Genomic DNA, 26,335 nt, shown 5'->3' on the forward strand with positions numbered 1-26,335 from the left:
GATTGGCTGAGTGTTTTCCATTCTCTTATACAACAGCTTCAATAAACAGGAATGTCTTTCTTCTGCAATCTATCTCTCTTAGTTTATTTCCAGTTAGTAGAACGTCCAGTCTGAACTATTGAGATCTAACCACAGGTCCCAGTCTTAGGGGTTGATCAGCTCATCTGTACTTCACTCCAAACAAATAGTGTCCTCAATAAGTATTGGGAACGTTTCAAGTCAAATTTGACAAGGAATACATGATCAACTGGAAACATAAGCCAAATACGATGGGAGAACCTTTAAATGGGTTGTTATTCTTTGTAAAATGTGTCGAAACAGCAATATATAACTGCTGACATTTTGTACTTTTCCCTCATATCCTTAATTTAATATTATTTACATATGCCTTGAGTGCACAGCAAAACGTGTTTTGACTTGTTTTGTGTCCCAATATTGAGGCCACTGTATGTTATGGGTCAGACAAGACCACTTAGTGTGGGTTGATTAACATCAGAGCTCTTCTCAAAGCTTACAGCCTATTGCATTAATTATCATCTTGCAAACTTAATAACTGAATATTTCAGTTCCTGAAATTCCATTAAATGACCCCTGTACCTTTAAGACGCTGGCAGGATTGTTGCAGTTACTTTGACGTTTTCACGCCCAGGAGGAAACAGAAGAAACCTCAGATTCCCGTGGATTCGACACCGATTCTTATATATACTTCTTTTTTATTAAGAAGTTGTTGAACCAATAATGCTGAATGGTCGCACTAATGAAATTCACAAGAGATATATGCAGGTTGCTGGGGATCGTGAGCGGTAAGTCATGTATTTTTTACACTTTTGGAACATTCCCAATCCGTAAAAAGTTACATTGAATCCTGAAAGTTTATTGTAAAAGTGTAAGTCTTTGTAAACTTCCGTACATTAACATAATCACTTTGTTGCAACATTCCATATTTCTTCTAGTACTGCTGAAGTTCAGAGGGAAGTCTTTAACAAGTCTTCCCTCTGTCCCGCTAGTTTCACAATGTGGCGAACTACACCCGACATTTAAATACACTGGATCCATGTCTTTAAAGTTGTTTTAACAACCACTTACTTTACATTTTCAACTAATATTGACTGTTGGTCAATTAAACACATTGTAATACCCAATCGCATTAAATATCCGTATTTAGTGGGAGCAAATCAACGGTTTTGATTTCTTGAAGGGCGACGGAATGTAGTTGCGGTTCAGGAGGGTTGATTCTGCCCGACGAGTGATTGACCAGTTCTTCTTTCCTTTCTGTGATTCATTTGTATTGAAGGTTACCGACTGCATGAGTCATACTGTAGGAGTTTGATACGTTGTTTTCATCATACTGAAATTACAACCACACAGGCTGGTTCTGTAATATACTTTTTTGAGACATGACATAGGCCTATGCTCTCATGATTTACAATTTCATTCTGGAGGCGAGGCAGAACAAAACCGAGAGCAGAAGCACTTTGTCTGTTGCTGCAAGCACATGTTTTCTATCTTCATCCATTCCAAATTCACTAAATGTCGGGGAAGGTTGATGTGATTGCAAAGCTGTCCCAGTTGTGGCAAAAATCCTGCTTGGATTGCAGATTTAAAATCAAGATGGCTTACTGCTGTTTTTTTATAATAAATAATATTCGTTATTCAGAATGTTGTTATCAGGTATCAGTGCTGCACATGCAATGTGATGTTCTAAAGCAGTTCTTCTCAACCCTGGTCCTCGGGAGCCACTGACCTGCCTGTTCTAGATGTTTCCCAGCTCCAACACACCTGATTCTAATATATGTTCATTATCAGGTTTCTGCTGAGCTTCACAATGGCCCGTTCATTAGAATCCGGAGTGTTGGAGCAGGGAAATATCTAGAACATGGGTCCAGAGGACCAGAGTTGAGAAGCACTGATCTAGAACATTCAGGACAGTGGGTCCAGAGGACCAGGGTTGAGAAGCACTGTTGGCGAGGCCAGGCGGTGGCTTCTTCACCAAGCCGGGGTCGTTTTGAGGCTTATGGCCTTGCCACGTACATGTCAGTCAGGGCTTTCTGATGCCAGATTGACTTCTCTGTGATAAGAAGGCAGTGAAAGCCATAGTAGTTGGCATTCCTGTAACATGAGCTCACCTTAAATACCGCACATATTCAGCCGGTTTGCTCCTCAGAGAGAAACGGAAGGTGTCCTGTTGCATTGACCTTTACATCTGTGGGAATTAAGATGTAAAGATCACATTCCTATAGGATGAGGATTTAAAGAGGGCTGCAGTAAAGATCACATTCCTATAGGATGAGGATTTAAAGAGGGCTGCAGTAAAGATCACATTCCTATAGGATGAGGATTTAAAGAGGGCTGCAGTTTGAGTAACACAGAGACGGACAGATACCAGCTTTGAGAGGGTCTGTGTCGTCTGAGGAGCAGGCAGGGTGCCAGCAGCTGAAATTCCTTGTCTGAGTGTGGTTAGGGACATCTCTGAGTTTGGTTAGGGACATCTCTGAGTGTGGTTAGGGACATCTCTGAGTGTGGTTAGGGACATCTCTGAGTGTGGTTAGGGACATCTCTGAGTGTGGTTAGGGACATCTCTGAGTGTGGTTAGGGACATCTCTGAGTGTGGTTAGGGACATCTCTGAGTTTGGTTAGGGACATCTCTGAGTGTGGTTAGGGACATCTCTGAGTGTGGTTAGGGACATCTCTGAGTGTGGTTAGGGACATCTCTGAGTGTGGTTAGGGACATCTCTGAGTGTGGTTAGGGACATCTCTGAGTGTGGTTAGGGACATCTCTGAGTGTGGTTAGGGTTAGGGGGGGACATCTCTGAGCTCCAGTGGAATGTCCCCAGGCTTGACCAGGGCCGGGTCCTCTGCTGGACCTTTCTCAGTGAGCAGTCCTCCCTGCCTCCTCTGCCCAGCCCCCTGTCTCCTCTGCCCAGCCCCCTGTCTCCTCTGCCCAGTCTCCTGCCTCCTCTGCCCAGCCTCCTGCCTCCTCTGCCCAGCCCCCTGTCTCCTCTGCCCAGCCCCCTGTCTCTTCTGCCCAGCCTCCTGCCTCCTCTGCCCAGCCCCCTGTCTCCTCTGCCCAGCCCCCTGTCTCCTCTGCCCAGCCCCCTGTCTCCTCTGCCCAGCCCCCTGTCTCCTCTGCCCAGCCCACTGTCTCCTCTGCCCAGCCCCCTGTCTCCTCTGCCCAGCCCCTTGTCTCCTCTGCCCAGCCTCCTGTCTCCTCTGCCCAGCCCCTTGTCTCCTCTGCCCAGCCTCCTGTCTCCTCTGCCCAGCCCCCTGTCTCTCCTGCACAGCCCACTGTCTCCTCTGCCCAGCCCCCTGTCTCCTCTGCCCAGTCTCCTGCCTCCTCTACCCAGCCTCCTGTCTCCTCTGCCCAGTCTCCTGTCTCCTCTGCCCAGCCTCCTGTCTCCTCTGCCCAGCCCCCTGTCTCCTCTGCCCAGCCCCCTGTCTCCTCTGCCCAGTCTCCTGCCTCCTCTGCCCAGCCTCCTGCCTCCTCTGCCCAGCCCCCTGTCTCCTCTGCCCAGCCTCCTGTCTCTTCTGCCCAGCCTCCTGCCTCCTCTGCCCAGCCCCCTGTCTCCTCTGCCCAGCCCCTTGTCTCTTCTGCCCAGCCCCCTGTCTCTTCTGCCCAGCCCCTTGTCTCCTCTGCCCCCAGTCTCCTGTCTTGACGAACAAAAACACTATGCTTCCTAAATGTGTAGAGATTTGAAATGGCACCTCATGTTAGTTACTTGTTACACGTATGTCTAAATGTAGGCTCATTTGAAAAATAAAAAAACTATTCAGTGTACATTTTGGGTCATTTTAAAAGCATTGGGATCTATAAAGGAATGTGTTAAGTCCGAAGGCTCGATAAAGGGAGAGAGAGAGGGGGGGGGGCAGATTAACAGAGGGAGAGATGGAGACAGAGGATTGCTTTGAGGAAGGGAAAGAAGATCCAAAACAAGAGGAAGTGCCTTTTCTACCATATGTTTTTTTTTCCACTCTTCAGACCTGACGTCAACAGACGCAACTGGTAGTTGTGCAACAATAGGGAAGGGGGGTGGGGGTGAGGGAGGGGGTGGGGGTGAGGGAGGGGGTGGCGGGTGCTTACCCCAGTTCAGTACCATGAGATCTTTGGGCCAAGCCTCGACTCCATCACAGTGCAGGTCAGTGAAGGTGCTTTGTGGAAAGGGACTTCCTGTTACTAGGTCATGTGGGACTTTTGTAGAGCCTCAGGTCAAGTGTAGCAGCCTGGTGCATGCTGGGTAAATGATGTGGGTCCTGTGAGGTCCAATGTGCAGGATGTGTCGTTTCCTGCTAACATCATCTAGTCAGTCTGATTGTTGTTCCTCTTGGCCTCAATCAACTGGGAAGTGACTGTGTAAACCCAGCTAGATGAATATCTGGTCATGCAGATGAACCTATGCACAGTGGGTGTGTGTTTTCAGAGAACAAGCGTTTCTTTGTATCTTGTGTCACTGTTATGAACTTGGAACCGGTATAAGAAAAATGATTTGTGAATGTGTCATAGAAATGAGATAATCCCCTCCTCTCTCCTCCCCCCACCCCCTCTCTATCCTCCTATACACCTTCTCTCTCCATCCTCCTCCCCACCCCCTCCCTCTCTCTCTCCTCCTTCCCCCTTTTCTCTCCTCTTCCTCCTCCTCCCCTCTGTTCACCATTCAAATCTATACAATCAATGTGTTTATGATTACATTGTTTACTAGAGCGCACATTTATTTAGAGCAATATGTTCATCATAGATCCAGCCTCTTAATTGTGCTCTCAAAGTGAACCAGATTGACGAAGGTAACTGTTTAATGTACTACATGTTCTTGTGCCTCCATCATGCACCCAGACCCCCCGACAGGGCCCATGTCCACCCACCACAGCCTCGCAGCATCCTGTGGGAAACACTGGTGCTACTCTCCCTTCTCCTCTTCCTCATCCCCTGCACTCTTCCTCCTTTTTTCGCCTTCACCTCTTCCTCCCCTGCATTTTCCCTTTTCTTCCTCCTCCTCCTCTGCTTGTCCAGGGTCTGTTTGTGGTCCTAGTCCACATGCAGGTGCTGGTGTGAGAGAGGAGAGGTGCTATATCCAGATACAGGAGTGAGGAGTCACAGGGTGGGCAGGATTCTGACCTCCTATACTGGGACGTAGCTCAGGGTGTCACTAGTCCAGCAGGAAAACACCCACATGCCATCCACTAACTACAGTGTCTGTATGCTGATGCAGTCCTCTCATAGTGGACTGTATGATGATGCAGTCCTCTCATAGTGGACTGTATGATGATGCAGTCCTCTCATAGTGGACTGTATGATGATGCAGTCCTCTCATAGTGGACTGTATGATGATGCAGTCCTCTCATAGTGGACTGTATGCTGATGCAGTCCTCTCATAGTGGACTGTATGCTGATGCAGTCCTCTCATAGTGGACTGTATGATGATGCAGTCCTCTCATAGTGGACTGTATGATGATGCAGTCCTCTCATAGTGGACTGTATGATGATGCAGTCCTCTCATAGTGGACTGTGGATTCAGTTCACTGAAAGTGACCCGGGTTTTCCCGGGTCACTTTCAGTGAACTGACAGGTGCAGTCCTATGGTAGGAGGAGGTAAGACGGGTGCAGTCCTATGGTAGGAGGAGGTAAGACAGGTGCAGGTAAGACAGGTGCGGTCCTATGGTAGGAGGAGGTAAGACGGGTGCGGTCCTATGGTAGGAGGAGGTAAGACGGGTGCAGGTAAGACAGGTGCAGTCCAATGGTAGGAGGAGGTAAGACGGGTGCAGTCCTATGGTAGGAGGAGGTAAGACGGGTGCAGTCCTATGGTAGGAGGAGGTAAGACAGGTGCAGTCCTATGGTAGGAGGAGGCTGTTTCAGACAGCAGAACAGTGACGGACAGCTACCCACAGTGTTAAACTGAACATACTTGGTGATCATCTGCATTCATGGCTTTTTGTCATGTGATCAAGTGTTTGAGATATACGTGCTCCTAATCGGCAACAAGCAATCAATGCCCCCTGGTCCTTGTGTTTGTGTGTTTGTCCGTGTGTGTGTGCGACCTGACGCTGTGTGGCAGAAGGCCCCAGCACCCAGCAGGATCTGGAGCAGGACTGTGGAGTGGCCGTCCCTGACGCCTCCAGCCATGCCCGCCTGGCACAGGTAGGACACCCATCTGTCTTCTGTAACAGCTACACTACTCTGGGGTTCTCTGGTCCTTCAACTTAGAAAACAGTCATGTCCTCCAAGAGGTAGTTCACAGTACAGCACAGTTTCCTAGCAGCCTGTCTAACCCTATAATGACTAAGTCCTAAATCGTATAGAGTTAGTATTATTACCAACAGTAACTGTAATATTAATATACTGTATTTCTTCAAATAAACGCTGCGGTGAAGCGTTTATTCGGGGGCGGCGTTTATTCGAAGGCGGTGTTTAATTTTTAAGAAAGATTTTGTGAATTGTAGCTGCAGTGCAGCCATAGAGAATTTTGTTGCCGGCATTGTGACAAATGAATCATGCAGCTAAAAACGCAGGTTTCATTTACTCCCGCTGACCTCCTTGTCTATTCTTTGTTTGTCTATGAGTGAGGCAACTCCCTTTCTCATTGGCTATCAAGTAGGTGTGCGTTGGTAGTACAACTGTCTCAAATACAAGTATTCTACATTGTGTAGAAATCTGAAGCAGTATGCCGAAACGTTCATACACGTTAGCTTTCAAACAGAAAGCTGTGCAGAAAGTTATGTACATGTGTAATAAATACTGGGGTTGAATGTAACCAATTAAATAACCGTTTTCAGGTTTTTTGGTGAGGCCTTTTTTTCGAGGGCGGCGTTTATTCGAAGAAATACGATATATATATTGATAAATAATAAATCAATGTAATATCAATATTTACTGAAATGAGTAATAATTAACCAACTAAGAACTAAATAGCCTCGGCCTATCTGGATATGCACATGAAGTAAAGTGCCTGTGTGACTTGGGTGTGTACAATTGGTTTGCGTGTGTAAATACTCATGCATGACTTGTGTGTGCTCACAATCCTATTGATGGTGTGTGTGTGTTTCCATCCTGGTGTGTGTGTCCATCCTCGTGTGTGATGTCTGTGTTCATAATCAAATGTATGATGTGTGTGTTCATCCTTGTGTGTGTTACCAGGACGACCTGAACGGAGAGGAGGGGCTAAGTGAGGAGGAGAAGGTCAAGCGGAGAGCAGAGCGTCGCAGAGCCAAGAGGAAGGTGAGCGCATGTCTCTCTCTCACACACACACACACACACACACAAATTTGGGGGTCAGTGTTTCATTCCTGGTTTTTCCCTCGCTAGCGTCAACGAGAACGCAGGAAGATGGAGCTGGTGCAGAGAAGCACTGAACAGGTAGGGAACCTTTCATCCCTCGAGTCTGGAGGAAATCTACACCTGAATATGTTTACTGACGTGTGTGTGTGTGTGTGTCAGGATGATGAAGATGAGGATGATGTTGAGTCTGAGGAGAGCGAGTCTGAGATGGAGGGAGGAGGTGGTGGAGTAGTGGAGGAGGAGGAGGAGGAGGAACATCAGGACTCCATGTGCTGCTCCAAGGATGAACCGGGCCCCCCTCCCTGCACCTCGGCCCCCCCCAGGGCCCCCACTGGCCCCAGTGAGGAGGTACCACAGAACCGTTCCCTCCCACTCATGGACAGTTTGCACATTGTTTTAGATCTCATGGAGGGTAGTTTGCTGTATTATCATCTCCATTATAGGGTACACATTATTTTATTAACCATTTCTTAAATTTTGAGAGCCGTTCTGTACTAATCTGTCTGTGTTTGTAATTTGTCTGTATATGTTTTTGTCTTTGTGTTTCTGTTTGCATATATGTTTCTCAGGAGCCAGAATGGGATGTAAGCAGTGCCTTCTTTTCCAATGCTGCCAGCCACATCAAGCCTAAAGGCTGGACCAAACCAGGCCGCAAGTCCAAAGAGAACAAGGAGAATGAGGCCAGAACCAGCGAGGTGAGAGTTCGCAGATCACACAGAGTTTCTCCTAGTCTGGGACCAAGTGGAATCTGTGTCTGAGAAACTGGGTCTGGGCTAGCACGGTGGGCTGACACGTGGGCTAGCAAGTGGGCTAGCACGGTGGGCTAGCACGGTGGGCTAGCACGGTGGGCTAACACGTGGGCCAGCACGTGGGCTAGCACGGTGGGTTAACACGGTGGGTTAACACGGTGGGCTAGCACGGTGCGCTAGCACGGTGGGCTAACACGTGAGCTAACACGTGAGCTAACACGTGAGCTAACACGTGAGCTAACACGTGAGCTAACACGTGAGCTAACACGTGAGCTAACACGTGAGCTAACACGGTGGGCTAACACGTGAGCTAACACGGTGGGCTAACACGTGGGCTGTGTCACGGTGTGAATGGCGGCTTTTTGCCGTCCAAAGTTCTGTGTGAGAACATGCTAACCCGGTCAGGTCCATGTTAGCAGGCTAACCCTAGGCCCGGACAACACTGTGTAAACATGTCTTAAGATCACAGACTAGACTTGATGTATTTAACGTACAACAGGGACACTTGAGCCCACTTACAATTTTGAATGAAATAATGAATTGAAATTAGATCAAATTCAATTATGTTTTTGTTTAAGATCAACTGTAGTTTTGTCATCTTCCTGTCTTTTATTAAATCATTTATTTTAATCACTCATGTTATCTATGAGTTTGACTGAGTTACACATTTTGCAACAAATAAAGCAAACAATAATATCTATCTTGAGTGATGACATAACAAGCATGAGCAAGATAAGGTGCTAGCTGCCTTCACAGGCACATTCCCCACACACTGCCTGCCTTGGATAGGAGGTGATAGATAGCTCTGAAGTTGAATCTTAAAAAATTGACAGTAGTACACTGTTTAGTGAAACACTGTTTAGTGAAAGTATTTTTACACACACAATGTGACCAGAACTCAGGATTGGGACTAAACATCTATTGGAGAAGATCAAATCTGAGACTCTGGAGCTTCAGGGCGCAAGAAGCAGTGTACCCATCATGGTGCCCTCTGGATGCCAGGATGGATCAGGCTAGGTTAGAGTGGTTCAGGGATCATGAGGAATCCTGCCACCACAGGGTCCTGACCTGAGATGTGCCGGAGAAGTCTCTACAGAGTGGGGAAACTCCCGTCATCAATACAAGGTCTCGGACAAAAATGTAACCTAATGCAACTCTGGGCAGAAATAAATGTGGTGGCGTTGCACAACGTTGTCAAAACAAGCCATGGCAAGTGTGTGCCGTTATCAAAGCTAAAGGCGGTCCAACAAAGTATCGGTCCACTTTGTTTTGTGGCAGGCAGTGCATTAGCTTACTGCTCAGGTATTCATTCACATCTGAAGCAGTCACTCCAGCTAGAGTGACCACTCCACCAGCTGTCAGGGGTTCCTACACCTGCTTTCGAACAGCAGTCATTCTAAGAAGCAGGATTTGGCTCGGTGTGTTCAGCTAATAACAGTACAGTGTTTCCCCTCTAGGAGAACGAATCTGACGCCACGATCAAGAGAAGCGCCTCGTTGACAGGTGAGTGTGAAGCCGTGGTTAGTAGGAGGATGAAGAGCCTCCTGAAGTGGGGGACAGGTGATGAAGTTGCTTTAGGCCCGAGGACCCAGAGGAACTCTCTTTTGATGGGAGGGGTTGGAGGTAACATCCGACTGATGTCTTCACTTAGTCAAGGTTTTGTGTCTCAATTCTTTGGCCCTTTTTGTCTCTCTGTGTGTGTGTGTGCGTGCATGCCCTTGTGTGCATGCTTGTGCGTGTGCGTGCATGTGTCCTACAGAGAAAGGAATCAAGCTGGTTCAGGAGGGCCAGTACTCACAGGCTGTCAGCATGTTTACAGAAGCCATCAGATATGATCCAGCTGACTACAGGTACACTGACCCAGCCTCTCAGTTAGCTTAGTCCTCTAAAACTCAGAAGCACAGTTAGCTAGCATCTGTGTAACCCAGCAACACGGTTAGCTAGCATCTGTGTAACCCAGCAACACGGTTAGCTAGCATCTGTGTAACCCAGAAGCACAGTATTTTTCGGAATTTGATTTTCGCATTTCCTAAAAACCACACCCCACCAGAATGGGAGCTTTGTGTTTGTAAATCTCAGTATAAACCGCACTGGAATATATGCTGCACCTGATACGGGAACATGATACCAAGCAATGCACTATAGGGATCTTGCAGCATGCAGTTGTGTTACACACTTCAAAAACAAAAGTAGGAGCATAATGTAAGTTTTCTATTGCCCGGGAATTAACGAATATTTATCTTTAGACGGTCCCCAAAGCGCAAGTTATTTTTCCAAACAGTAGCTTGCTAGCTTTAGTTAGCTTCATATTTAAGTTAGCTAGCACAATACTTGTAGCAATGCTACGAGTAAAGTATTCAGTTGGAATGTTTGAAATTGCATATATGCGATGTTACGCTGTGAGACCCGCATTCGAACGATCACATACGTATGTGAGACGCTACTCCTTAAGGGGTTGAATGGCATTTACGAAAAAAGTGTTTTGTACCGTTGTATTGTTCTAAAACCGAGCTATAAGCCGCTTCGAATTATAAACTGCGTTACTACAAGTACATTTTAAAATCGGGGTATAAACCACGGTTTCATTTCCCAAAAAAATACGGTAGCTAGCATCTGTGCATCTGTGCAACACAGTTAGCTAGCTCCTTTATTAACCCAGTAACACAGTTAGCTATAGCTCCTGTAGCAACACAGTTAGCTAGCTCCAGTATATACAAACCCAGCAACAGAGTTAACTAGCTCCTGTCCATTGAATATGTGTATGGGTGTGTGTTTTCAGGTTCTTCGGGAACCGCTCCTACTGCTATGCATGTTTGGAACAGTACCCTCAGGCCCTGGCTGATGCGGAGCGCTCCATTGGGCTGGCTCCTGATTGGCCCAAAGGACACTTCCGTCAAGGGAGCGCCCTCATGGGACTAAAGGTACTGGTCACACTTCCCCACATGCACACACACACAAACACTATTTTCAATATGTATGTAAAAGTGGATATTATAGCTGAGAAGTCAGAATGTTAGTCCTAAAGTGTGTGTGTGTGTGTGACAGAGGTACAGTGAGGCAGAGCAGGCCATGGAGAAGGTGTTGAAACTGGACCAGGACTGTGAGGAGGCTGTCAACGACCTCTTCAACTGCAAAGTTCTGCAGCTCATGGTAAACACACGAGAAAATACACTTCACACACTACACCGATTCAAACTGATATTATCAAATCCAACTTAAATTGATGTGACGTATGGTTTACTCATCGACCACATCCTTTCGGTCTCCTGCTGGGTTGGGCTAGTGTTCAGTTGACTGGCTGGTTTACACACCAACAGACTCCTAACATGTGACCTTCTGCATGAAGCTGTCATTGTTGACTACTAACAGACTGTTACTCCTTTTTGTTATGCTCTCTGTCTTCTTTTTTCTCCCTTTCTCTCACAGGATCTAGGTTTTGAGGAGATGCAGTGTGTGTTATTGCTTGAGAAGTTCTCTACAGTACAGGCTGTACTGTCCTCTCCAGAGGCCTCCAGGGGTGAGGGCACACACACACACACACACACACACACACACACACACACACACACACACACACCGGCCAAGAACAAGGTCGGAAAGCTACATTTTGCATATGGGACACTGGAGAGTAGTAAAGATGTGACTCATCCAATGGCCTCTGTCTTTGCCTCTCTCTCTCCTTTCCTCTATATCTTCTCCCCCCCCCCCCTCTCTCTCATCTCTTCCATTCCCTGTCTCTCTCCTCCCTCCCTCTATTCTTTTTTTCAGCTTTGAGCCAGGAATCCTCATTGGTCCAGCCAGGGTATGTGATAAATAATCCAGTCATGTTCGCCAGATGGAATGCATGAAATATAAGAATGGTCTGTCTCTCTCTCTCTCTCTCTGTCTCTCTGTCTCTCTCTCTATCTCTCTGTCTCTCTCTGTCTCTCTCTCTATCTCTCTCTGTCTCTCTCTCTCTGTCTCTCTCTCTGTGTCTCTCTCAATCTCTCTCTCTCTCTCTGTCTCTCTCTCTCTGTCTCTCTCTCTATCTCTCTGTCTCTCTGTGTCTCTCTCTCTCTATCTCTCTCTCTGTCTCTCTCTCTCTGTCTCTCTCAATCTCTCTCTCTCTTTGTCTCTGTCTCTCTCTCTGTCTCTCAGAAGTCCGTGCCAGTCCCTCTGGGTAGGGAACGTGACTGCAGAGCTGACTGAGAAGCAGCTCTGGGACCTCTTTAAAACGTAAGACTCTGGGTTAACTCTCCCTGCACTGTGTTAAAGATCCTGTAAAGTGGAATTGAAAATGAGTTATAAGTTCATCACATCACAGAAGAATGTGTTGTTTACTACCTATCCAAGAAATAACCGACAAGTATGTTAAAACACGCTTTGAAATTGTGAGAAAATCAGCAGTCTTCTCGGCTTGAGACTGGGGGGGCGTGTCGCCTGAAGGAGCTGAAGCTCCGCCCCCTCAAATGTATTGAATTTAGCAACAACAGTAACACTAGCTAAATCTATTGCAGGTATCAGAACAGCCATGCCTGCAGTCTCTGAGTGTTTTATGTGTTAATTACATTGTCTTTGCATCGTACCAGCTGAGTAACAGAATGCAACCGTCTGTGATCTGACCTAGATCGGTCACTGTGACGTAGATCGGTCAGGTTTTGCCTCCGCCTATACAAAACCTGAGCTGAGTTTTCGCACTTTGCACATACTTTCAGGAACTCATTTCACACGTATATAATGTACTAAATATAATGTGATGAGAGGCAAATAATGGAATTTTCTTTACCGGATCTTTAACTCTCCCAGCACTGCTTTAACTCTCCCAGCACTGCTTTGACTCTCCCAGCACTGCTTTGACTCTCCCAGCACTGCTTTGACTCTCCCAGCACTGCTTTGACTCTCCCAGCACTGCTTTAACTCTCCCAGCACTGCTTTGACTCTCCCAGCACTGCTTTAACTCTCCCAGCACTGCTTTGACTCTCCCAGCACTGCTTTGACTCTCCCAGCACTGCTTTGACTCTCCCAGCACTGCTTTGACTCTCCCAGCACTGCTTTGACTCTCCCAGCACTGCTTTGACTCTCCCAGCACTGCTTTAACTCTCCCAGCACTGCTTTAACTCTCCCAGCACTGCTTTGACTCTCCCAGCACTGCTTTGACTCTCCCAGCACTGCTTTAACTCTACCAGCACTGCTTTAACTCAGGTTTAACTTGCTGCTGCTCAACAACTAAAATGGAGAATAAAGTAACAGAAAGTTGCCAGATGTGTCCCTCGTCCCAGTATATTTGTTGTCAATAGGGATGGTGAATGTCGCTGACTTGGCAGCATGTGGGGGAGACAGTTCTGAATGTTGTGGTTCTCTCCCTGCAGCCACGGAGAGATAGACAGTATCCGAGTGCTGCACGAGAGGTTCTGTGCCTTCGTCAACTTTCAGAACGCCAACATGGCGTCGCAAGCTCTAGAGAAGCTCAACGTGAGTGTGATGCTGTCTGCTCCTCTTCTGAAGAAAGGACCGGATGGTCTTTGTCATGTAGGGTGTGTTGTATGTTTTTTTTAGTTGAATTGCCATGTATAACAAGTGCAGGAAAACACAAATTCTTGGTCTAGCTTCTTTCGACACAACTTATATAGTCTTCTATGGGTCTAAAATGTAATTTCGATATGAATAAAGTTGATCCATAATGTAACAACATTTTTGTGCATGTGCTTGTTTGCTCCCTACAGGGCTATAGTATTGAGAACACAAGACTGGTGGTTCGCTACCCAGACCGCCGTACCCAGAGGGTCCTGCACACCCCCCTGAAGACCAGCCTCCCCCTGAAGACCAGCCTCCCTGCCACAGAGCAGGCTGCTGCCGCTGCTGCCGCTGCTGCAGGGTAAACACTTCCTACTTCCTGTTTACAATCCAATTCAGGAAGTCATCACCATCTTGGATGGAGCCCAACGTAGAGCTGGCAGGAGGATGTGTGTTGAGGAACCTGTGTTTGCACCTAGTCTATATAGCTGTTAAATCATCATCATTGTTGTTATCTAAAACTCTCCCAACCTTCCTCCTTTCCAGACAAAGACGCAGAGGCCCAGTGAACGGAGATGAGTGTTACTTCTGGAGATCTACTGGCTGCCACTTTGGGGACAAGTGTCGCTACAAACACTTTCCGGAGCAGCAAGGCAAAGACAGGAAGCCTTGGCAGCCCTGAGGCTAACTTCCTGTCTGGGCAGGAAGCTGAGCACACTAAGTGACCTGAGAGAGCTTTGTCTAATTGACTAGGAGTGCTCATTGGACAGCATTAAGACTGGCAGACTGGACCAGCACAGGCCCAACTAACCCAGGCGACAGCCGGAACACTAATAGTCTGGATGGAGCCAGCCATTTTAACCGGATAGTTCTGATAGACCTACAGCCCTACCGGCCCTGCAGCCTTGCAGCCCTGTAGCTAAGAGTCTGAAGGACCGGTGTGGTTTTCTAGCCCCAGGTGGTCTCTTCACCCTATAAAAACATGGATGTTTCGCTTCACCCTTCAAACTCACCATTCCTCCGTCCCTCCAATCCACCATCACTCCATTCCTACACCCCTCCACCCCCCTGCCGTCCCTCTACCCCTCCAAGACACCAACTGTCCAGCCCTCCACTTCTCCTTGCCATCCATCCCTTCTCTCCACCAACCTTCCACCCTACCAACGTTCCAGTCCTTCCACTTATGCACCCCTCGACTCCACCACCCTTCCATCCCCCCTCTCACCCCCACTATCCCTCTATCCTTCCCTCCCTCTATCAGAGACCCAGCTGCTCAGCACCACCTCCCCCTCAGGCTGCTCAGCACCACCTCCCCCTCAGGCTGCTCAGCACCACCTCCCCCTCAGGCTGCTCAGCACCACCTCCCCCTCAGGCTGCTCAGCACCACCTCCCCCTCAGGCTGCCCAGCTGCTTGCTCCGAGGCAGGGGTAGGCCCGGCATCAATCATATTTGGAATTAATGGCAAATACCTTTAGCGGGCAATTTGATTAATCTTTCCCAGAGCAAATGAGACATGAAAGGAGGGTAATCAAAATGCCCCTGGAATATTCAAGAAACAAAACTCTAGTTGTTCAAGATGGAAGTACAACCCTTGATTTGTATCATTCATGTTTATTGTAGGATCCCCTCTTTTACCCCATGATTGCTGCTGTAACACTGAACACACACTCCTGAACTCCCAGCTGGGACAATAGAGCAGTGTCTTCAACAGTTTCTCTGCACCAGAAGAAACATCATGGAGACACACAGCGCCAATGTTTTTGAACTGTTTTGGTCATGTTTGAGAAAGGAATCTGCTGATGCTGATTTTTTTATATTTCTATAGTACTGTCTGAGTACGGTTGTGTGGCACAAGATCTACGTGTCAATATTCTACTCAACCAAAATGAGCTTCTAACCCACAGAAGGACAGCTAGCTAGCTGACTGTCTCTATCGTAAGCAGGGGACTGTCACGGCTTACAGACCCATCCTCCAGATCTCTCAACCACAGCTGCTCATTCAGCATGTGTCTGATCAGGTCTCTGTGACTGGCTGGACTCAGACAATCCTCAGGCAGGTAGCCAAGCACACTAGCACCACTGGCTTACAGACCACCGCAGCACTCCCCTCCAGTCTTGGCTCACACTGTAGCCCAGATCTTTAACTGTGTGGAGTGCTGGAGGTGTTCCAGTTCTGGTTTGACATGCTCCCCTCGTGTCTTTGACCTCCGTTTCTTGTTTCGGTTCCTGTGAGACTTGTGACAGACTCATCACACCAATTAAGTCAAATGTCGTGTTTCCATGGTAACATCTGTCGACCTTGTGAGGGCGTTGTCACCGTGTCACAGGGGAGGTTAGAGCAGTGGGCCCAGATCACAAGTGTTAATGGTACACAGACTGAGGCACATGGTGTCCCCTCACCTAACATGCCGGGTGGTGATGAAGAGTGTGTTCCTCCCTCCTCCCACGGCGTTGTTAGAGAACTTAGAAAATAAAGTATTCATTCATTTTCAACCAATGCATGTTACTTTGGAGTCGGATTTGGTAATTGCTTCCCTGTGTGGGCCATACATTTAAATTTGAGTAAAGTAACTTTATTGTCCACCCCACCCCTTTGCCCAAGTTCCTATTTTGAGGAAAATGTGTTTTTAATTACGACGTATACTCAGTGTTTGACTTGAACATTGTAATTCCCGTTCAGGCTAAATTTACCAAATATTTTAGGTCTACAAATATTCTGCAATGCACTGCCAAAGAGTCTGTATTTAATAAATGTATTTAAATTATTACAAACACCTCAGTGTCTGGTCACAGTTATTTCATCAGACCTGTTATGCACTCACATAATTATGCATGGTTAAAGATTTACAGAGTCATGGTCCCTACCAAACTGAATTCTTGATGTCAAGGTAAACTTACCACTCGTTCAACATCTTGAGAAGGTGGAGTACACCATCCTATCCACCAGGGAGCAGCGTTGCATTTATGAAATCTCTTTGGCTACAATCGCTAGCTGACACTGAGGCATGTGCCAGACAAGCCCTCTGGATGGATCTTTCATCTCTGACACCAGCCCTGACCGAGGAGGCTGGATGAAAGCAGCCTGGGTGCAGAGACGGCACATGGAGGGCCTGTCATCACGGCCAGAGACGCCTCGGGGGGGGGTGGAGAACGGAGGAAGATCTGTAACCACAACGACCAGGGGGAGGGGCACAGATGGGCCCTGAGGAGGGGGAGTGTGGGAAACACAGCTTCCATGACTGACACAGAGACTGACTAGCTACACAGACTGACACAGAGACTGACTTGCTACATAGACTGACAGAGACTGACTCGCTACACAGACTGGCCAGCTTCCATGACTGACACAGAGACTGACTTGCTACACAGACTGGCCAGCTTCCATGACTGACACAGAGACTGACTAGCTACACAGACTGACACAGAGACTGACTCGCTACACAGACTGACACAGAGACTGACTCGCTACACAGACTGGCCAGCTTCCATGACTGACACAGAGACTGACTCGCTACACAGACTGGCCAGCTTCCATGACTGACACAGAGACTGACTCGCTACACAAACTGGCCAGCTTCCATGACTGACACAGAGACTGACTCGCTACACAGACTGGCCAGCTTCCATGACTGACACAGAGACTGACTCGCTACACAGACTGGCCAGCTTCCATGACTGACACAGAGACTGACTCGCTACACAGACTGGCTAGCTTCCATGACTGACACAGAGACTGACTCGCTACACAGACTGGCCAGCTTCCATGACTGACACAGAGACTGACTCGCTACACAGACTGGCCAGCTTCCATGACTGACACAGAGACTGACTCGCTACACAGACTGACACAGAGACTGACTCGCTACACAGACTGGCCAGCTTCCATGACTGACACAGAGACTGACTCGCTACACAGACTGGCCAGCTTCCATGACTGACACAGAGACTGGCTCGCTACACAGACTGGCCAGCTTCCATTAGTGACTGAAAGAAAAAGATCTGCCTCCACAGTGTGGAATATTTTTGGGGGATTTTAATATACCTACATATACCTGTACCTACGAAACTTAATCTCAATACAGTCATAGTCATTCTACATTAGTTATAGAAGTAAACTAGGCATTCCAGTAGAGGAGGACAACACATGGAGGTGAGGCGAGGATGGAGGTGAGGATGGAGGTGAGGATGGACGTGGGGATGGAGGTTAGGTGAGGATGGACGTGGGGATGCAGGTGAGGTGGGTATGGAGGTGAGGATGGAGGTGAGGTGGGTATGGAGGTTAGGATGGAGGTGGGGATGAGGATGGTGGTTAGGTAAGGATGGAGGTGGAGATGGAAGGGAGGATTGAGGTGGGGATGGAGGTTAGGTGAGGATGAAGGTGGGAATGGAGGTGAGGTGGGTATGGTGGTGGGAATGAAGGTGAGGATGGAGCTGAGGCGAGGATGGAGGCGAGGATGGAGGCGAGGATGGAGGCGAGGATGGAGTTTAAGTAAGGATGGAGATGAGGATGGAGATGAGGATGGAGATGAGGATGGAGGTGAGGATGGAGGTGAGGATGGAGGTGAGGCGAGGATGGAGGCGAGGATGGAGGTGAGGATTGAGGTGAGGATGGAGGCGAGGATTGAGGTGAGGATGGAGGTGAGGTGAGGATGGAGGTGAGGTGAGGATGGAGGTGAGGATGGAGGTGAGGATGGAGGTGAGGATGGAGGTGAGGATTGAGGTGGGGATGGAGTTGAGGATTGAGGTGGGGATGGTGGTGAGGATGGAGGTTGGGATAGAGCTGGGAACCTGATGTCCACAGCCAGTCAGTCAGAAAGTGTTCCTGGAGGGAACAGATGTGCCAAGAACCAGCTAATGGACATGTATCTCCGGTTAGCGGTCTTACAAAGCTTACATGACAGCCAGAGCTGGGGTGACCGGGAGAAAGGGGAGGAGGAGGAGGGGTAGTGGTGTAATTTGAAAAGGCACTTGTTTATTGTTGGAGAGCATGTATTTATTTCATGGCTCCGCAGATTGTGGCTAAGGGCTGAGCTGGGACGGTAACGTAATTACAGAGAGCGACAGAGAAAGAAAGCGAGAGAGTGACAGATATAGGAAAGGGGGAGTGAGCATAGAGAGAGAAAGAGGGAGGAGGGAGAGAGAGTGAGAGAGTGAGAGAGAGAGAGAGAGAGGACGAGAGAGAGAGAGAGAGAGAGAGAGAGAGAGAGAGAGAGAGGGAGGGAGAGAGAGAGAGGGGGGAGAGAAAGGGAGGGAGAGAGGGGGGGGAGAGAGGGGGGGAGAGAGAGAAAGGGAGAGAGAGAGTGGAGGGAGAGAGAGAGAGAAAGGGAGAGAGAGAGGGGGGGAGAGAGAGAAAAGGAGAGAGAGAGAAAGGGAGAGAGAGAGTCACAACAGCTAGCTAACCTGACAAACCTTTCAGTGATGCCCTGGGCCAAGGTGTCGTGACCCGTACGTCTATATTAGGCAGATCCCCAGTTCCCTCTCTCCCTCTCGTTCCATCTCTCCGCCACTCCCTTTGTTCCTAGATCTCTCTGATTAGATGGCTCTAATGGGGGTTGTTCCAGTGTTGGCTCCCCAGCCAGGGAGCGGTCCCTACTCAAGCAGTCACACCATCAGACTGCAAACAAACAACTCAATCACAGGTTCTGCATTCACACACACATACACACACACACACACGGCTCGTGCTAACATGCACATATGCTTCTGCACGCACGCATACAGACACATACACACACTGGCTATATATGTAAATGTATATTCAGAGTATACACAAAACACTCACACAAAGGTGCAGATGTATTTTCCAGTCAGGTCTGATGTACAGTGATGGTGGATGTTTCTCTAGCCTCCTTGCCTCACCAGATGAAAATGTTCCATCTATAAATACACTTCTCCTCCTCAAAACAGTGCACCTGAGGTCTGGGTTACAACCCAAGTGTACTTATCAACACCACACAGGGAGGCACAAAATTCCAGGCTGCTAATTTAGTCACAACCCCCTCCCTAACTTCCATGTAGTTAAATAAACAACTTCCAAACAGAACACATAAAGGAAACCCACCATGCCAGTCAACAGGCAGAGCACCGAGGTGATCCCAGCCCTCACAATATGTTTACATATTACACTTTACATACATGTATAGCACTGCGTAAGCATATTTGTTAATGAACTTGAATGTAAATAGTTATATGTATACTGTACACCTGCAAGACCAGACAGTCCACCTCTTTATATCAGCTAGTGAATGAGTAGTTCCTGTTCAGGTCATGAAAACATGAGGACAGCTCAGCTCAGATCTGAGACGAGTGTGGAGGCGCATTCCCATAATACCCCACAGTCCTCACCATGACGACCACCTCCACGGTGAGAGAAAGAGTGGCTTGGAGGCTCATCTTATTTTGGAGTGGTGGTTTGTGGTCCATCTCAACAAGAAAACATCTACCCTGTGGTTTGGGACACTTCTTTTGGATACTAGGGTACTTGACGTTTGCAGCTATTCTAGACCTAGCTGTTTCCTGTTGGTGGCATTCACGCACGTTCTCCTAGGTTGTGTAAAACGCCATTGCCAAGGTTGTGTAAAAGTGCGACAGCCAATCGGAAAACAGACATGTACAAGGAACCAATCAGTAAAGGGTTAGGGTTAGTGTCTGGTTGAATAATTCAGACCAAAACATGTGCCTCTGTTATGTCACTTTCATTTTGAATTTCCTCTGAAAGTTTTCACCCTGACGGATCTTGAGTCTGACACGTTAACTGGTATCGTATAGGACAAGGGGTCTATAGACCTTCTAGGACAGGTCCACAGACCTTCACCCTGGCAGATATGCTGGAACCTTCATCGTTTGTATTTAGCCACTCATCCTGTGGTTATAATCGGCCCTCGATTAACACAATTGAAAGTTGAATCACATGAGGATGGGAATTCTATGGAGAAGGAGAGAGAGGGGGGGAGAGAGAGAAAGGGAGAGAGAGGGGGGAGAGAGAGAAAGGGAGAGAGAGAAAGGGAGAGAGAGAGGGGGAGAGAGAGAAAGGGAGAGAAAGAAAGGGACAGAGAGAAAGGGAGAGAGAGAAAAAGAGAGAGAGAAAGGGAGAGAGAGAAAGGGAGAGAGAGAGAGGGGAGGGAGAGAGAGAGAGAGAAAGGGAGAGAGAGACAGAGAGAAAGAAGGGGGGAGAGAGAAAGGGAGAGAGAGAAAGGGAGAGAGAGAAAGGGAGAGAGAGAGAGGGGAGGGAGAGAGAGAAATGGAGAGAGAGACAGAGAGAGAGAGGGGGGGAGAGAGAGAAAGGGAGAGAGGGGAGGGAGAGAGAGAGAAAGGGAGAGAGAGAGGGGGAGAGAGAGAAAGGGAGAGAGAGAGAAAGGGAGAGAGAGACTGTCCAAAAGACTAGCTGTGGTACATGTGTGAGGAATCACAGAAATTCAGTATGGGCTCATTCAAACTCCACATGCATCGGAAAACTCATTATAATTCATTATCCACTATATGTATCATTCAGCATATCATTATACGTCTAAAAAGACAAAACTGTATTTAAGGTTAATTTATAAATCGAACTAACACACTGCTTGTCAGCATATTTGAGTGGACAAGAATTTGATTCATAAAGCATAACTCCTGAACATCTGGGGGAGAGAGAGGGTAAGAATGTGTGTGAGAGAGAGAGAGATGTGGGAGGGGAGGTGAGGGATGGAGAGTGGAGGAAGGGAGTGAACATAGAGAGAATGAAAGAAAGAGGGAGGAGAGAGCGAGTGAGAGGAGGAGGAATGATAGAGAGAGGGAGGAGAGAGCGAGTGAGAGGAGGAGGAATGATAGAGAGAGGGATTGACTAGAAGGAATAGTCCTCTACTCAGTCACTCCAAGTCAGTGAGGGTCAGAGCTCCTTGGTCTGTCTGTCTGTCTGTCTGTCAGGTGAGTCCACTCAGATTCCACTTATTCCTCCACTCTCAGCATTTTCATCTCTTCATGTTGGATGATGACACGTTTAATATTCTATGATATTGCGAGGGGTCCGAGCTAACTGAGTATCTATGCAAACAGTCAAAACAGTTATGACGGGCTTATCTCTGGCTTCCAGATTTTAAGAACTCTGTTTTTAAATACGACTCTACTAATCTGGCTCTCTGACAGCTAAGTAAACATTAGATTTTGTAGACACTCTGGTGTGTTTCTGAGAGAGTGCCAGGAATGCCACAGGTGTTTCAACACAAACCAGTAGCTCTTCCTACAAACAATTATCAAACATATAATCATGGGTTTGTTTGTGTTTTAAATAACTTATTAGTGTAGTCACTTGCTTTGTGAATTCATGTAGTCACCTTGTCTGTAAATTCAGTATACCTGAACATGCAGTGTTAGACTTTAGATTGAAGAGAGAGACGTGAGTTTGTTGGTGTTACAGTTGCAGATAAAGAGCTGTAGATACCTGGAGTTCAACATCAGTCAGCAGAAAATTGTGACTTGTTAGATGTGACTCAGAGCTTCACTTATAAACTTGCACCTGTACACGTTTCTTGTCTCGTGTTCTTGCAGTGGGACTCCAAACCTCTCCTCTAGTTTTTCTGTCTGCTACTGTGTCTGGGGGTGAAATGAGCTGCAGTCGCCTCAGGGTGACAAATATACTTTTGAGGTTTGGTTTGAGAGCAGACATTTTTATATCGCTAATTATATGTCTACATTTTGAAATTTGGTGATATGCTGTAGTAGTTATGTGGTTTAGCTTTGTGTTCCGTTGTCTGAGGAGTTGTTTCAATGGTAGAACAAAAACATCTAATAAATAAATAAAAAGTTTTATATCTATTGTGCAAAATTAAAATAGTTTTAAAGATCAAAGGATCCTAATGGTTTAAATGACTAAACAGCTGAGTAGAGTATAGGCAATATAGGAGTCAGCAGCTGCCTGAACATGGCTTCATTAAAACAAATTAGTCGCCAATGAACACAAGATAATGAGCACATTCTAAGTAGTTACTGCGCCTTGCTCAAATGAATCTCCAGCCAAGAGACACGCAGCCAGGCCCCTGGTGAGCTGCTTCTCTGTCCTGGTTCCCGGTTCTGTCCAGATGATGTCACCATTGTACTTCCTGATGCCTCAGCAAAATCTGCACCTTTAGTCAACTCCCGCAAATTACGTTTCTCAACAGATAATTGGCTACCTGCCCGGACCCACTCTTTAAGGACATGGATGTGATCATTTGGAACCTTAACAGCGTGAATAACCCCTGATCATAGTGGCTCGTTGACACTTCAGTGAGGGGCCAATCGTCCAAGCAGAACTCGCTAGCTGTGACACATTCCTTTGCGCATACTGATGTCTGTCTAATCTCTTTACAGACGCATTTTACTACGCAGGAACGATGGCTCGCATCTTCATCCTCGGATTCAGCTCCCTCCTCCTGCTCTTCCTCTTCTCTTCCCCTGCTCACGCGGAGCCCCGCCTGTCAACATCGTCCCCGCGCAGGTCCACACGCGCTCCGGCTGCCAAAGTGCGCCTGGCTGGAAACTTTGCCCGCGGACCTAACGAGGGTCGAGTGGAGGTTCTGCACAACAACACGTGGGGGACCGTGTGTGACGACGACGTGGACATCAAACTGGCTAACGTGGTGTGTCGCGAGCTGGGCTTCCAGAGCGGCATCACGTGGGCGCACAGCGCTAAATATGGAGAGGGAGACGGTGAGAGTGAGAATACTTCACGAGTCTAAGTGGATAGGCTTTAAAGCTCAGAACCAGATGTCTACATGAAGGGGTCCAGAGAAATGTCGTTTCACTGGTCTCTAGTAGACACCCTTGCCAAAACCACAAACTAACTAGACACTTTCACACGATCTACAAGTTAACTTGATAGCCTACATCAGAAAGAGTTGAGCACCTTGTACAGGCTAAAACAAAACACACATCTATGAAGAGTAGACTCACCAGTCCAGATAGCTCCATTCAAAAACGTATTCACTGGTCCATTCACTGGTTCATTCTCTTCAACTGATTAATAAATAATTGGCTCTGCTAGCAGTGCCACTCCTGAAATAGCCCGACTCTGATCTTCAAACTCGTACCTTTCCAATTACACAGAACAAACATAGGTCTACCCGCACGCCAGTTCCATGGTAGCAGCCAAACGTGGCGGAGAACACCAGTTAAGATGCAAAAATAACTGCTCCTCTGACTCACCAGCCATAAAGAAACAAAGATAACTTATGGGATTGTGGAGCAGTCCTCATTAGGGCCGGTTGGTAGCAGGCTGGCATGGCGATAAATACGCGCGGCCGCGAGAGAGAGCGGAACATTTGTTTTACAGTAATGACAGCTTTGCCTTGCCAGGATGCTGTTACATTTCCCATACTTTATGGCGCTTCTTTACTGCCCCCTTTAAATTCTAATTAAAGGGAAGGGCGAGGGATAGCACGGCCGCGCGGGCCTCAAGTCCCCATTGCTCTTGGCCCCGGGTATTGAATAGGCTACGGTGCGTTTGTTTACTAAACGTAGCCTACCTTCGCAAGCGTCGCATGCTAAATCAGCGAGCCTGTTAAAGTCAAGTAGTGTTTAAAGGCTTGAAAGGCGGGTTATGGACCCTGTGTTATTACAGCAAAGTCCTGACTGCCTATAATCGGATGAGCTAACCTAAATGCAAGAACAAATATCAGAGCAATTGAAGAATTCCTTTTTGTTATGTTGATAGATGGGTTGGGTCAAATCAAGATCTAATATACCTTGTTAGGGCCCCATAGAAGAGCCATATAACACACCTAACATATGCAACTTTCAACAATGCCATATCTTATATCTGATATTGTTCCTATGGGCTCTCCCTCTAACAAAGTGATATCTAATATACCTTCATGTAGCCTGTGACAAGCATCCAAATCTCAACCTTTCCTTTGTCCCCAATGGTAGTCATGCTGGTGATACAGAGAGGGATGATGTGTGTATCTAACCACTGACATCATAGATATGTGTAGGTATCTAACCACAGACATCATAGATATGTGTAGGTATCTAGCCACAGACACCATAGATATGTGTAGGTATCTAACCACAGACACCATAGATATGTCTAGGTATCTAGCCACAGACATCATAGATATGTGTAGGTATCTAACCACCTGACCTTGGTTCTTCCCAGGGCCCATCTGGATGGACAACGTGCGCTGTGATGGCTTGGAGAAGAGTCTGAAGGAGTGCAAGCACAACGGCTGGGGCGTGCACGACTGCAAGCATGGCGAGGACCTGGGGGTGGTGTGCACCCCTGAGCGCCGGCTGGACCAGGCGGGCTCACGCAGGGGCCACTCCATCGCCCTCAGGCCCAACGTCAGCCCCTCGCCCCAGTGGCAGAGCATCTTGGCGGGCCGCCGGGGGCAGGCCTACCATGGGAACGGACACCCCCCAGAGGTGCCGCGCAGGCAGCACCTCCAGCACTCGGTACGCTGAGGGGACCGGGCCCCCACACTGGACTAGAACAGAATAAAACAGAACAGACTAGACTAGATGTGACTAGACTAGATTAGACCAGACTAGACTACAGTATTTTTCGGAAAATAAGCCGCATTTTCTTTAAACTGCACTCCACCAAAATGGGAGTAATGTATGTTTTCTATTGCCCTGAAATTAACCAATATTTATCTTTAGACGTTTGAGCTGTAAATATTTCCAACAGTCCCCGAAGTGTAAGTTATTTTTCCTAAATGGTAACTCGCTAGCTTTAGTTAGCTTCCGGACTAAGTTACCTAGCATAATACTCGTAGCAATGCTACTACCATGCTAGTGTTACTTGTTAGCCTTCTCATTAGTACATTTTGAAGCCACACTAAAGCGTTTGTGGCATATTTTTTGTCCATCGGAAAATATTCAGTTGGAATGTGCAACGCTACTCCCTGTTGGGTTGAATAGCATTCACGAAAAAAGTGTTTCTACTGTTGGTTTGTTATAAAAACGTGCTATAAGCCACTTCGAAATATAAGTCGCACCGCCACAAGGAAAATGTAAAATCAGGGTATAAACCGCAGTTTTATTTATGAAAAATACGGTAGATGTGACTAGACTAGATGTGCCTAGACTACAATATAATTTTTTTTATTGTCCAACTCGGTGGACATTTTCCTTGTAGCTTTTCACACGTAATACATATATTATCATTGGGCAACAGGTTTATTTCACCTGATAGTCATGGTGGTCCTTGACTGCATCCTTTGTGTCCTTGAACCTTGACCCTTGTTTCACCCACCTCAGGGCTCCAGTAAGGTGCGTATCCAGGAAGTGCGTCTGCGACCCATCCTCATGGCAACCAAGAGGAGCTCCCTGACCACAGAGGGTGTGGTGGAAGTGAAGCATGCTGGGAGATGGAGGCAGGTGTGCGACCTGGGTTGGAGTCTGAACAGTAGCAGGGTGGTGTGTGGCATGCTGGGATTCCCAGACGCAGCGCAGCACAACGCACACACCTACAAGTGAGTCCAACATTCCCTCCTCCTCTCTCTCATCCTCTCTTCACCTCCTCCTAACTCTCTCCTGCTCTCTCTCCTCCTCTCTAATCTAATCACCCATCTTCTTATCTCACTTCCTCTCTCCTCCTGTCTCCTCCTGTCTCCTCCTCTCTCCTCCTGTCTCCTCCTCTCTCCTCCTTTCTCATCCTTTCTCCTCCTGTCTCCTCCTTTCTCCTCCTGTCTCCTCCTGTCTCCTCCTTTCTCCTCCTGTGTCCTTCTCTCTCCTCCTGTCTCCTCCTCTCTCCTCCTCTCTCCTCCTGTCTCCTCCTCTCTCCTCCTGTCTCCTCCGCTCTCCTCCTCTCTCCTCCTGTCTCCTCCTCTCTCCTTCTCTCTCCTCCTCTCTCCTCCTGTCTCCTCTTGTC

At 47.6% G+C, this 26,335-nt stretch overlaps 2 protein-coding genes across 3 annotated transcripts in view; both read left to right on the forward strand.

Annotated features, from left to right (window-relative positions):
* The first annotated feature begins 645 nt into the window (after positions 1-645).
* Positions 646-16,280, forward strand: LOC146267667 (uncharacterized). Of its 2 annotated transcripts, none has more exons than XR_014768931.1 (16): positions 646-803; positions 6,045-6,127; positions 7,124-7,204; positions 7,292-7,342; positions 7,424-7,612; positions 7,834-7,959; positions 9,471-9,516; positions 9,773-9,863; positions 10,793-10,934; positions 11,059-11,163; positions 11,440-11,530; positions 11,782-11,815; positions 12,151-12,228; positions 13,362-13,526; positions 13,716-13,867; positions 14,053-14,189. XR_014768931.1 is itself a non-coding variant. In XM_084710298.1 (16 exons), exons 1-16 carry the CDS (start codon positions 746-748, stop codon positions 14,186-14,188), a joined length of 1,566 nt encoding a protein of 521 aa, XP_084566424.1. In that variant the 5' UTR covers positions 646-745; the 3' UTR covers positions 14,189-16,280. The 2 variants fall into 2 exon arrangements, 1 of the variants encoding a protein (XP_084566424.1); XM_084710298.1 differs by having other exon boundaries at positions 13,362-13,464; positions 14,053-16,280.
* Positions 16,281-22,716: 6,436 nt separating this feature from the next.
* Positions 22,717-26,335, forward strand: part of loxl4 (lysyl oxidase-like 4) — a 33,295-nt gene continuing 29,676 nt past the window's right edge. The window contains exons 1-3 of the mRNA XM_084709347.1: positions 22,717-23,172; positions 24,620-24,915; positions 25,723-25,937. Coding sequence (XP_084565473.1) covers positions 22,857-23,172; positions 24,620-24,915; positions 25,723-25,937 — 827 coding nt within the window. The 5' untranslated portion in view covers positions 22,717-22,856. The remainder of the gene's footprint in view (positions 23,173-24,619; positions 24,916-25,722; positions 25,938-26,335) is intronic.

Source organism: Hypomesus nipponensis, chromosome 11 (assembly GCF_054491055.1).
Source record: "Hypomesus nipponensis isolate SF chromosome 11, ASM5449105v1, whole genome shotgun sequence".
Lineage (NCBI taxonomy): Eukaryota > Metazoa > Chordata > Actinopteri > Osmeriformes > Osmeridae > Hypomesus > Hypomesus nipponensis.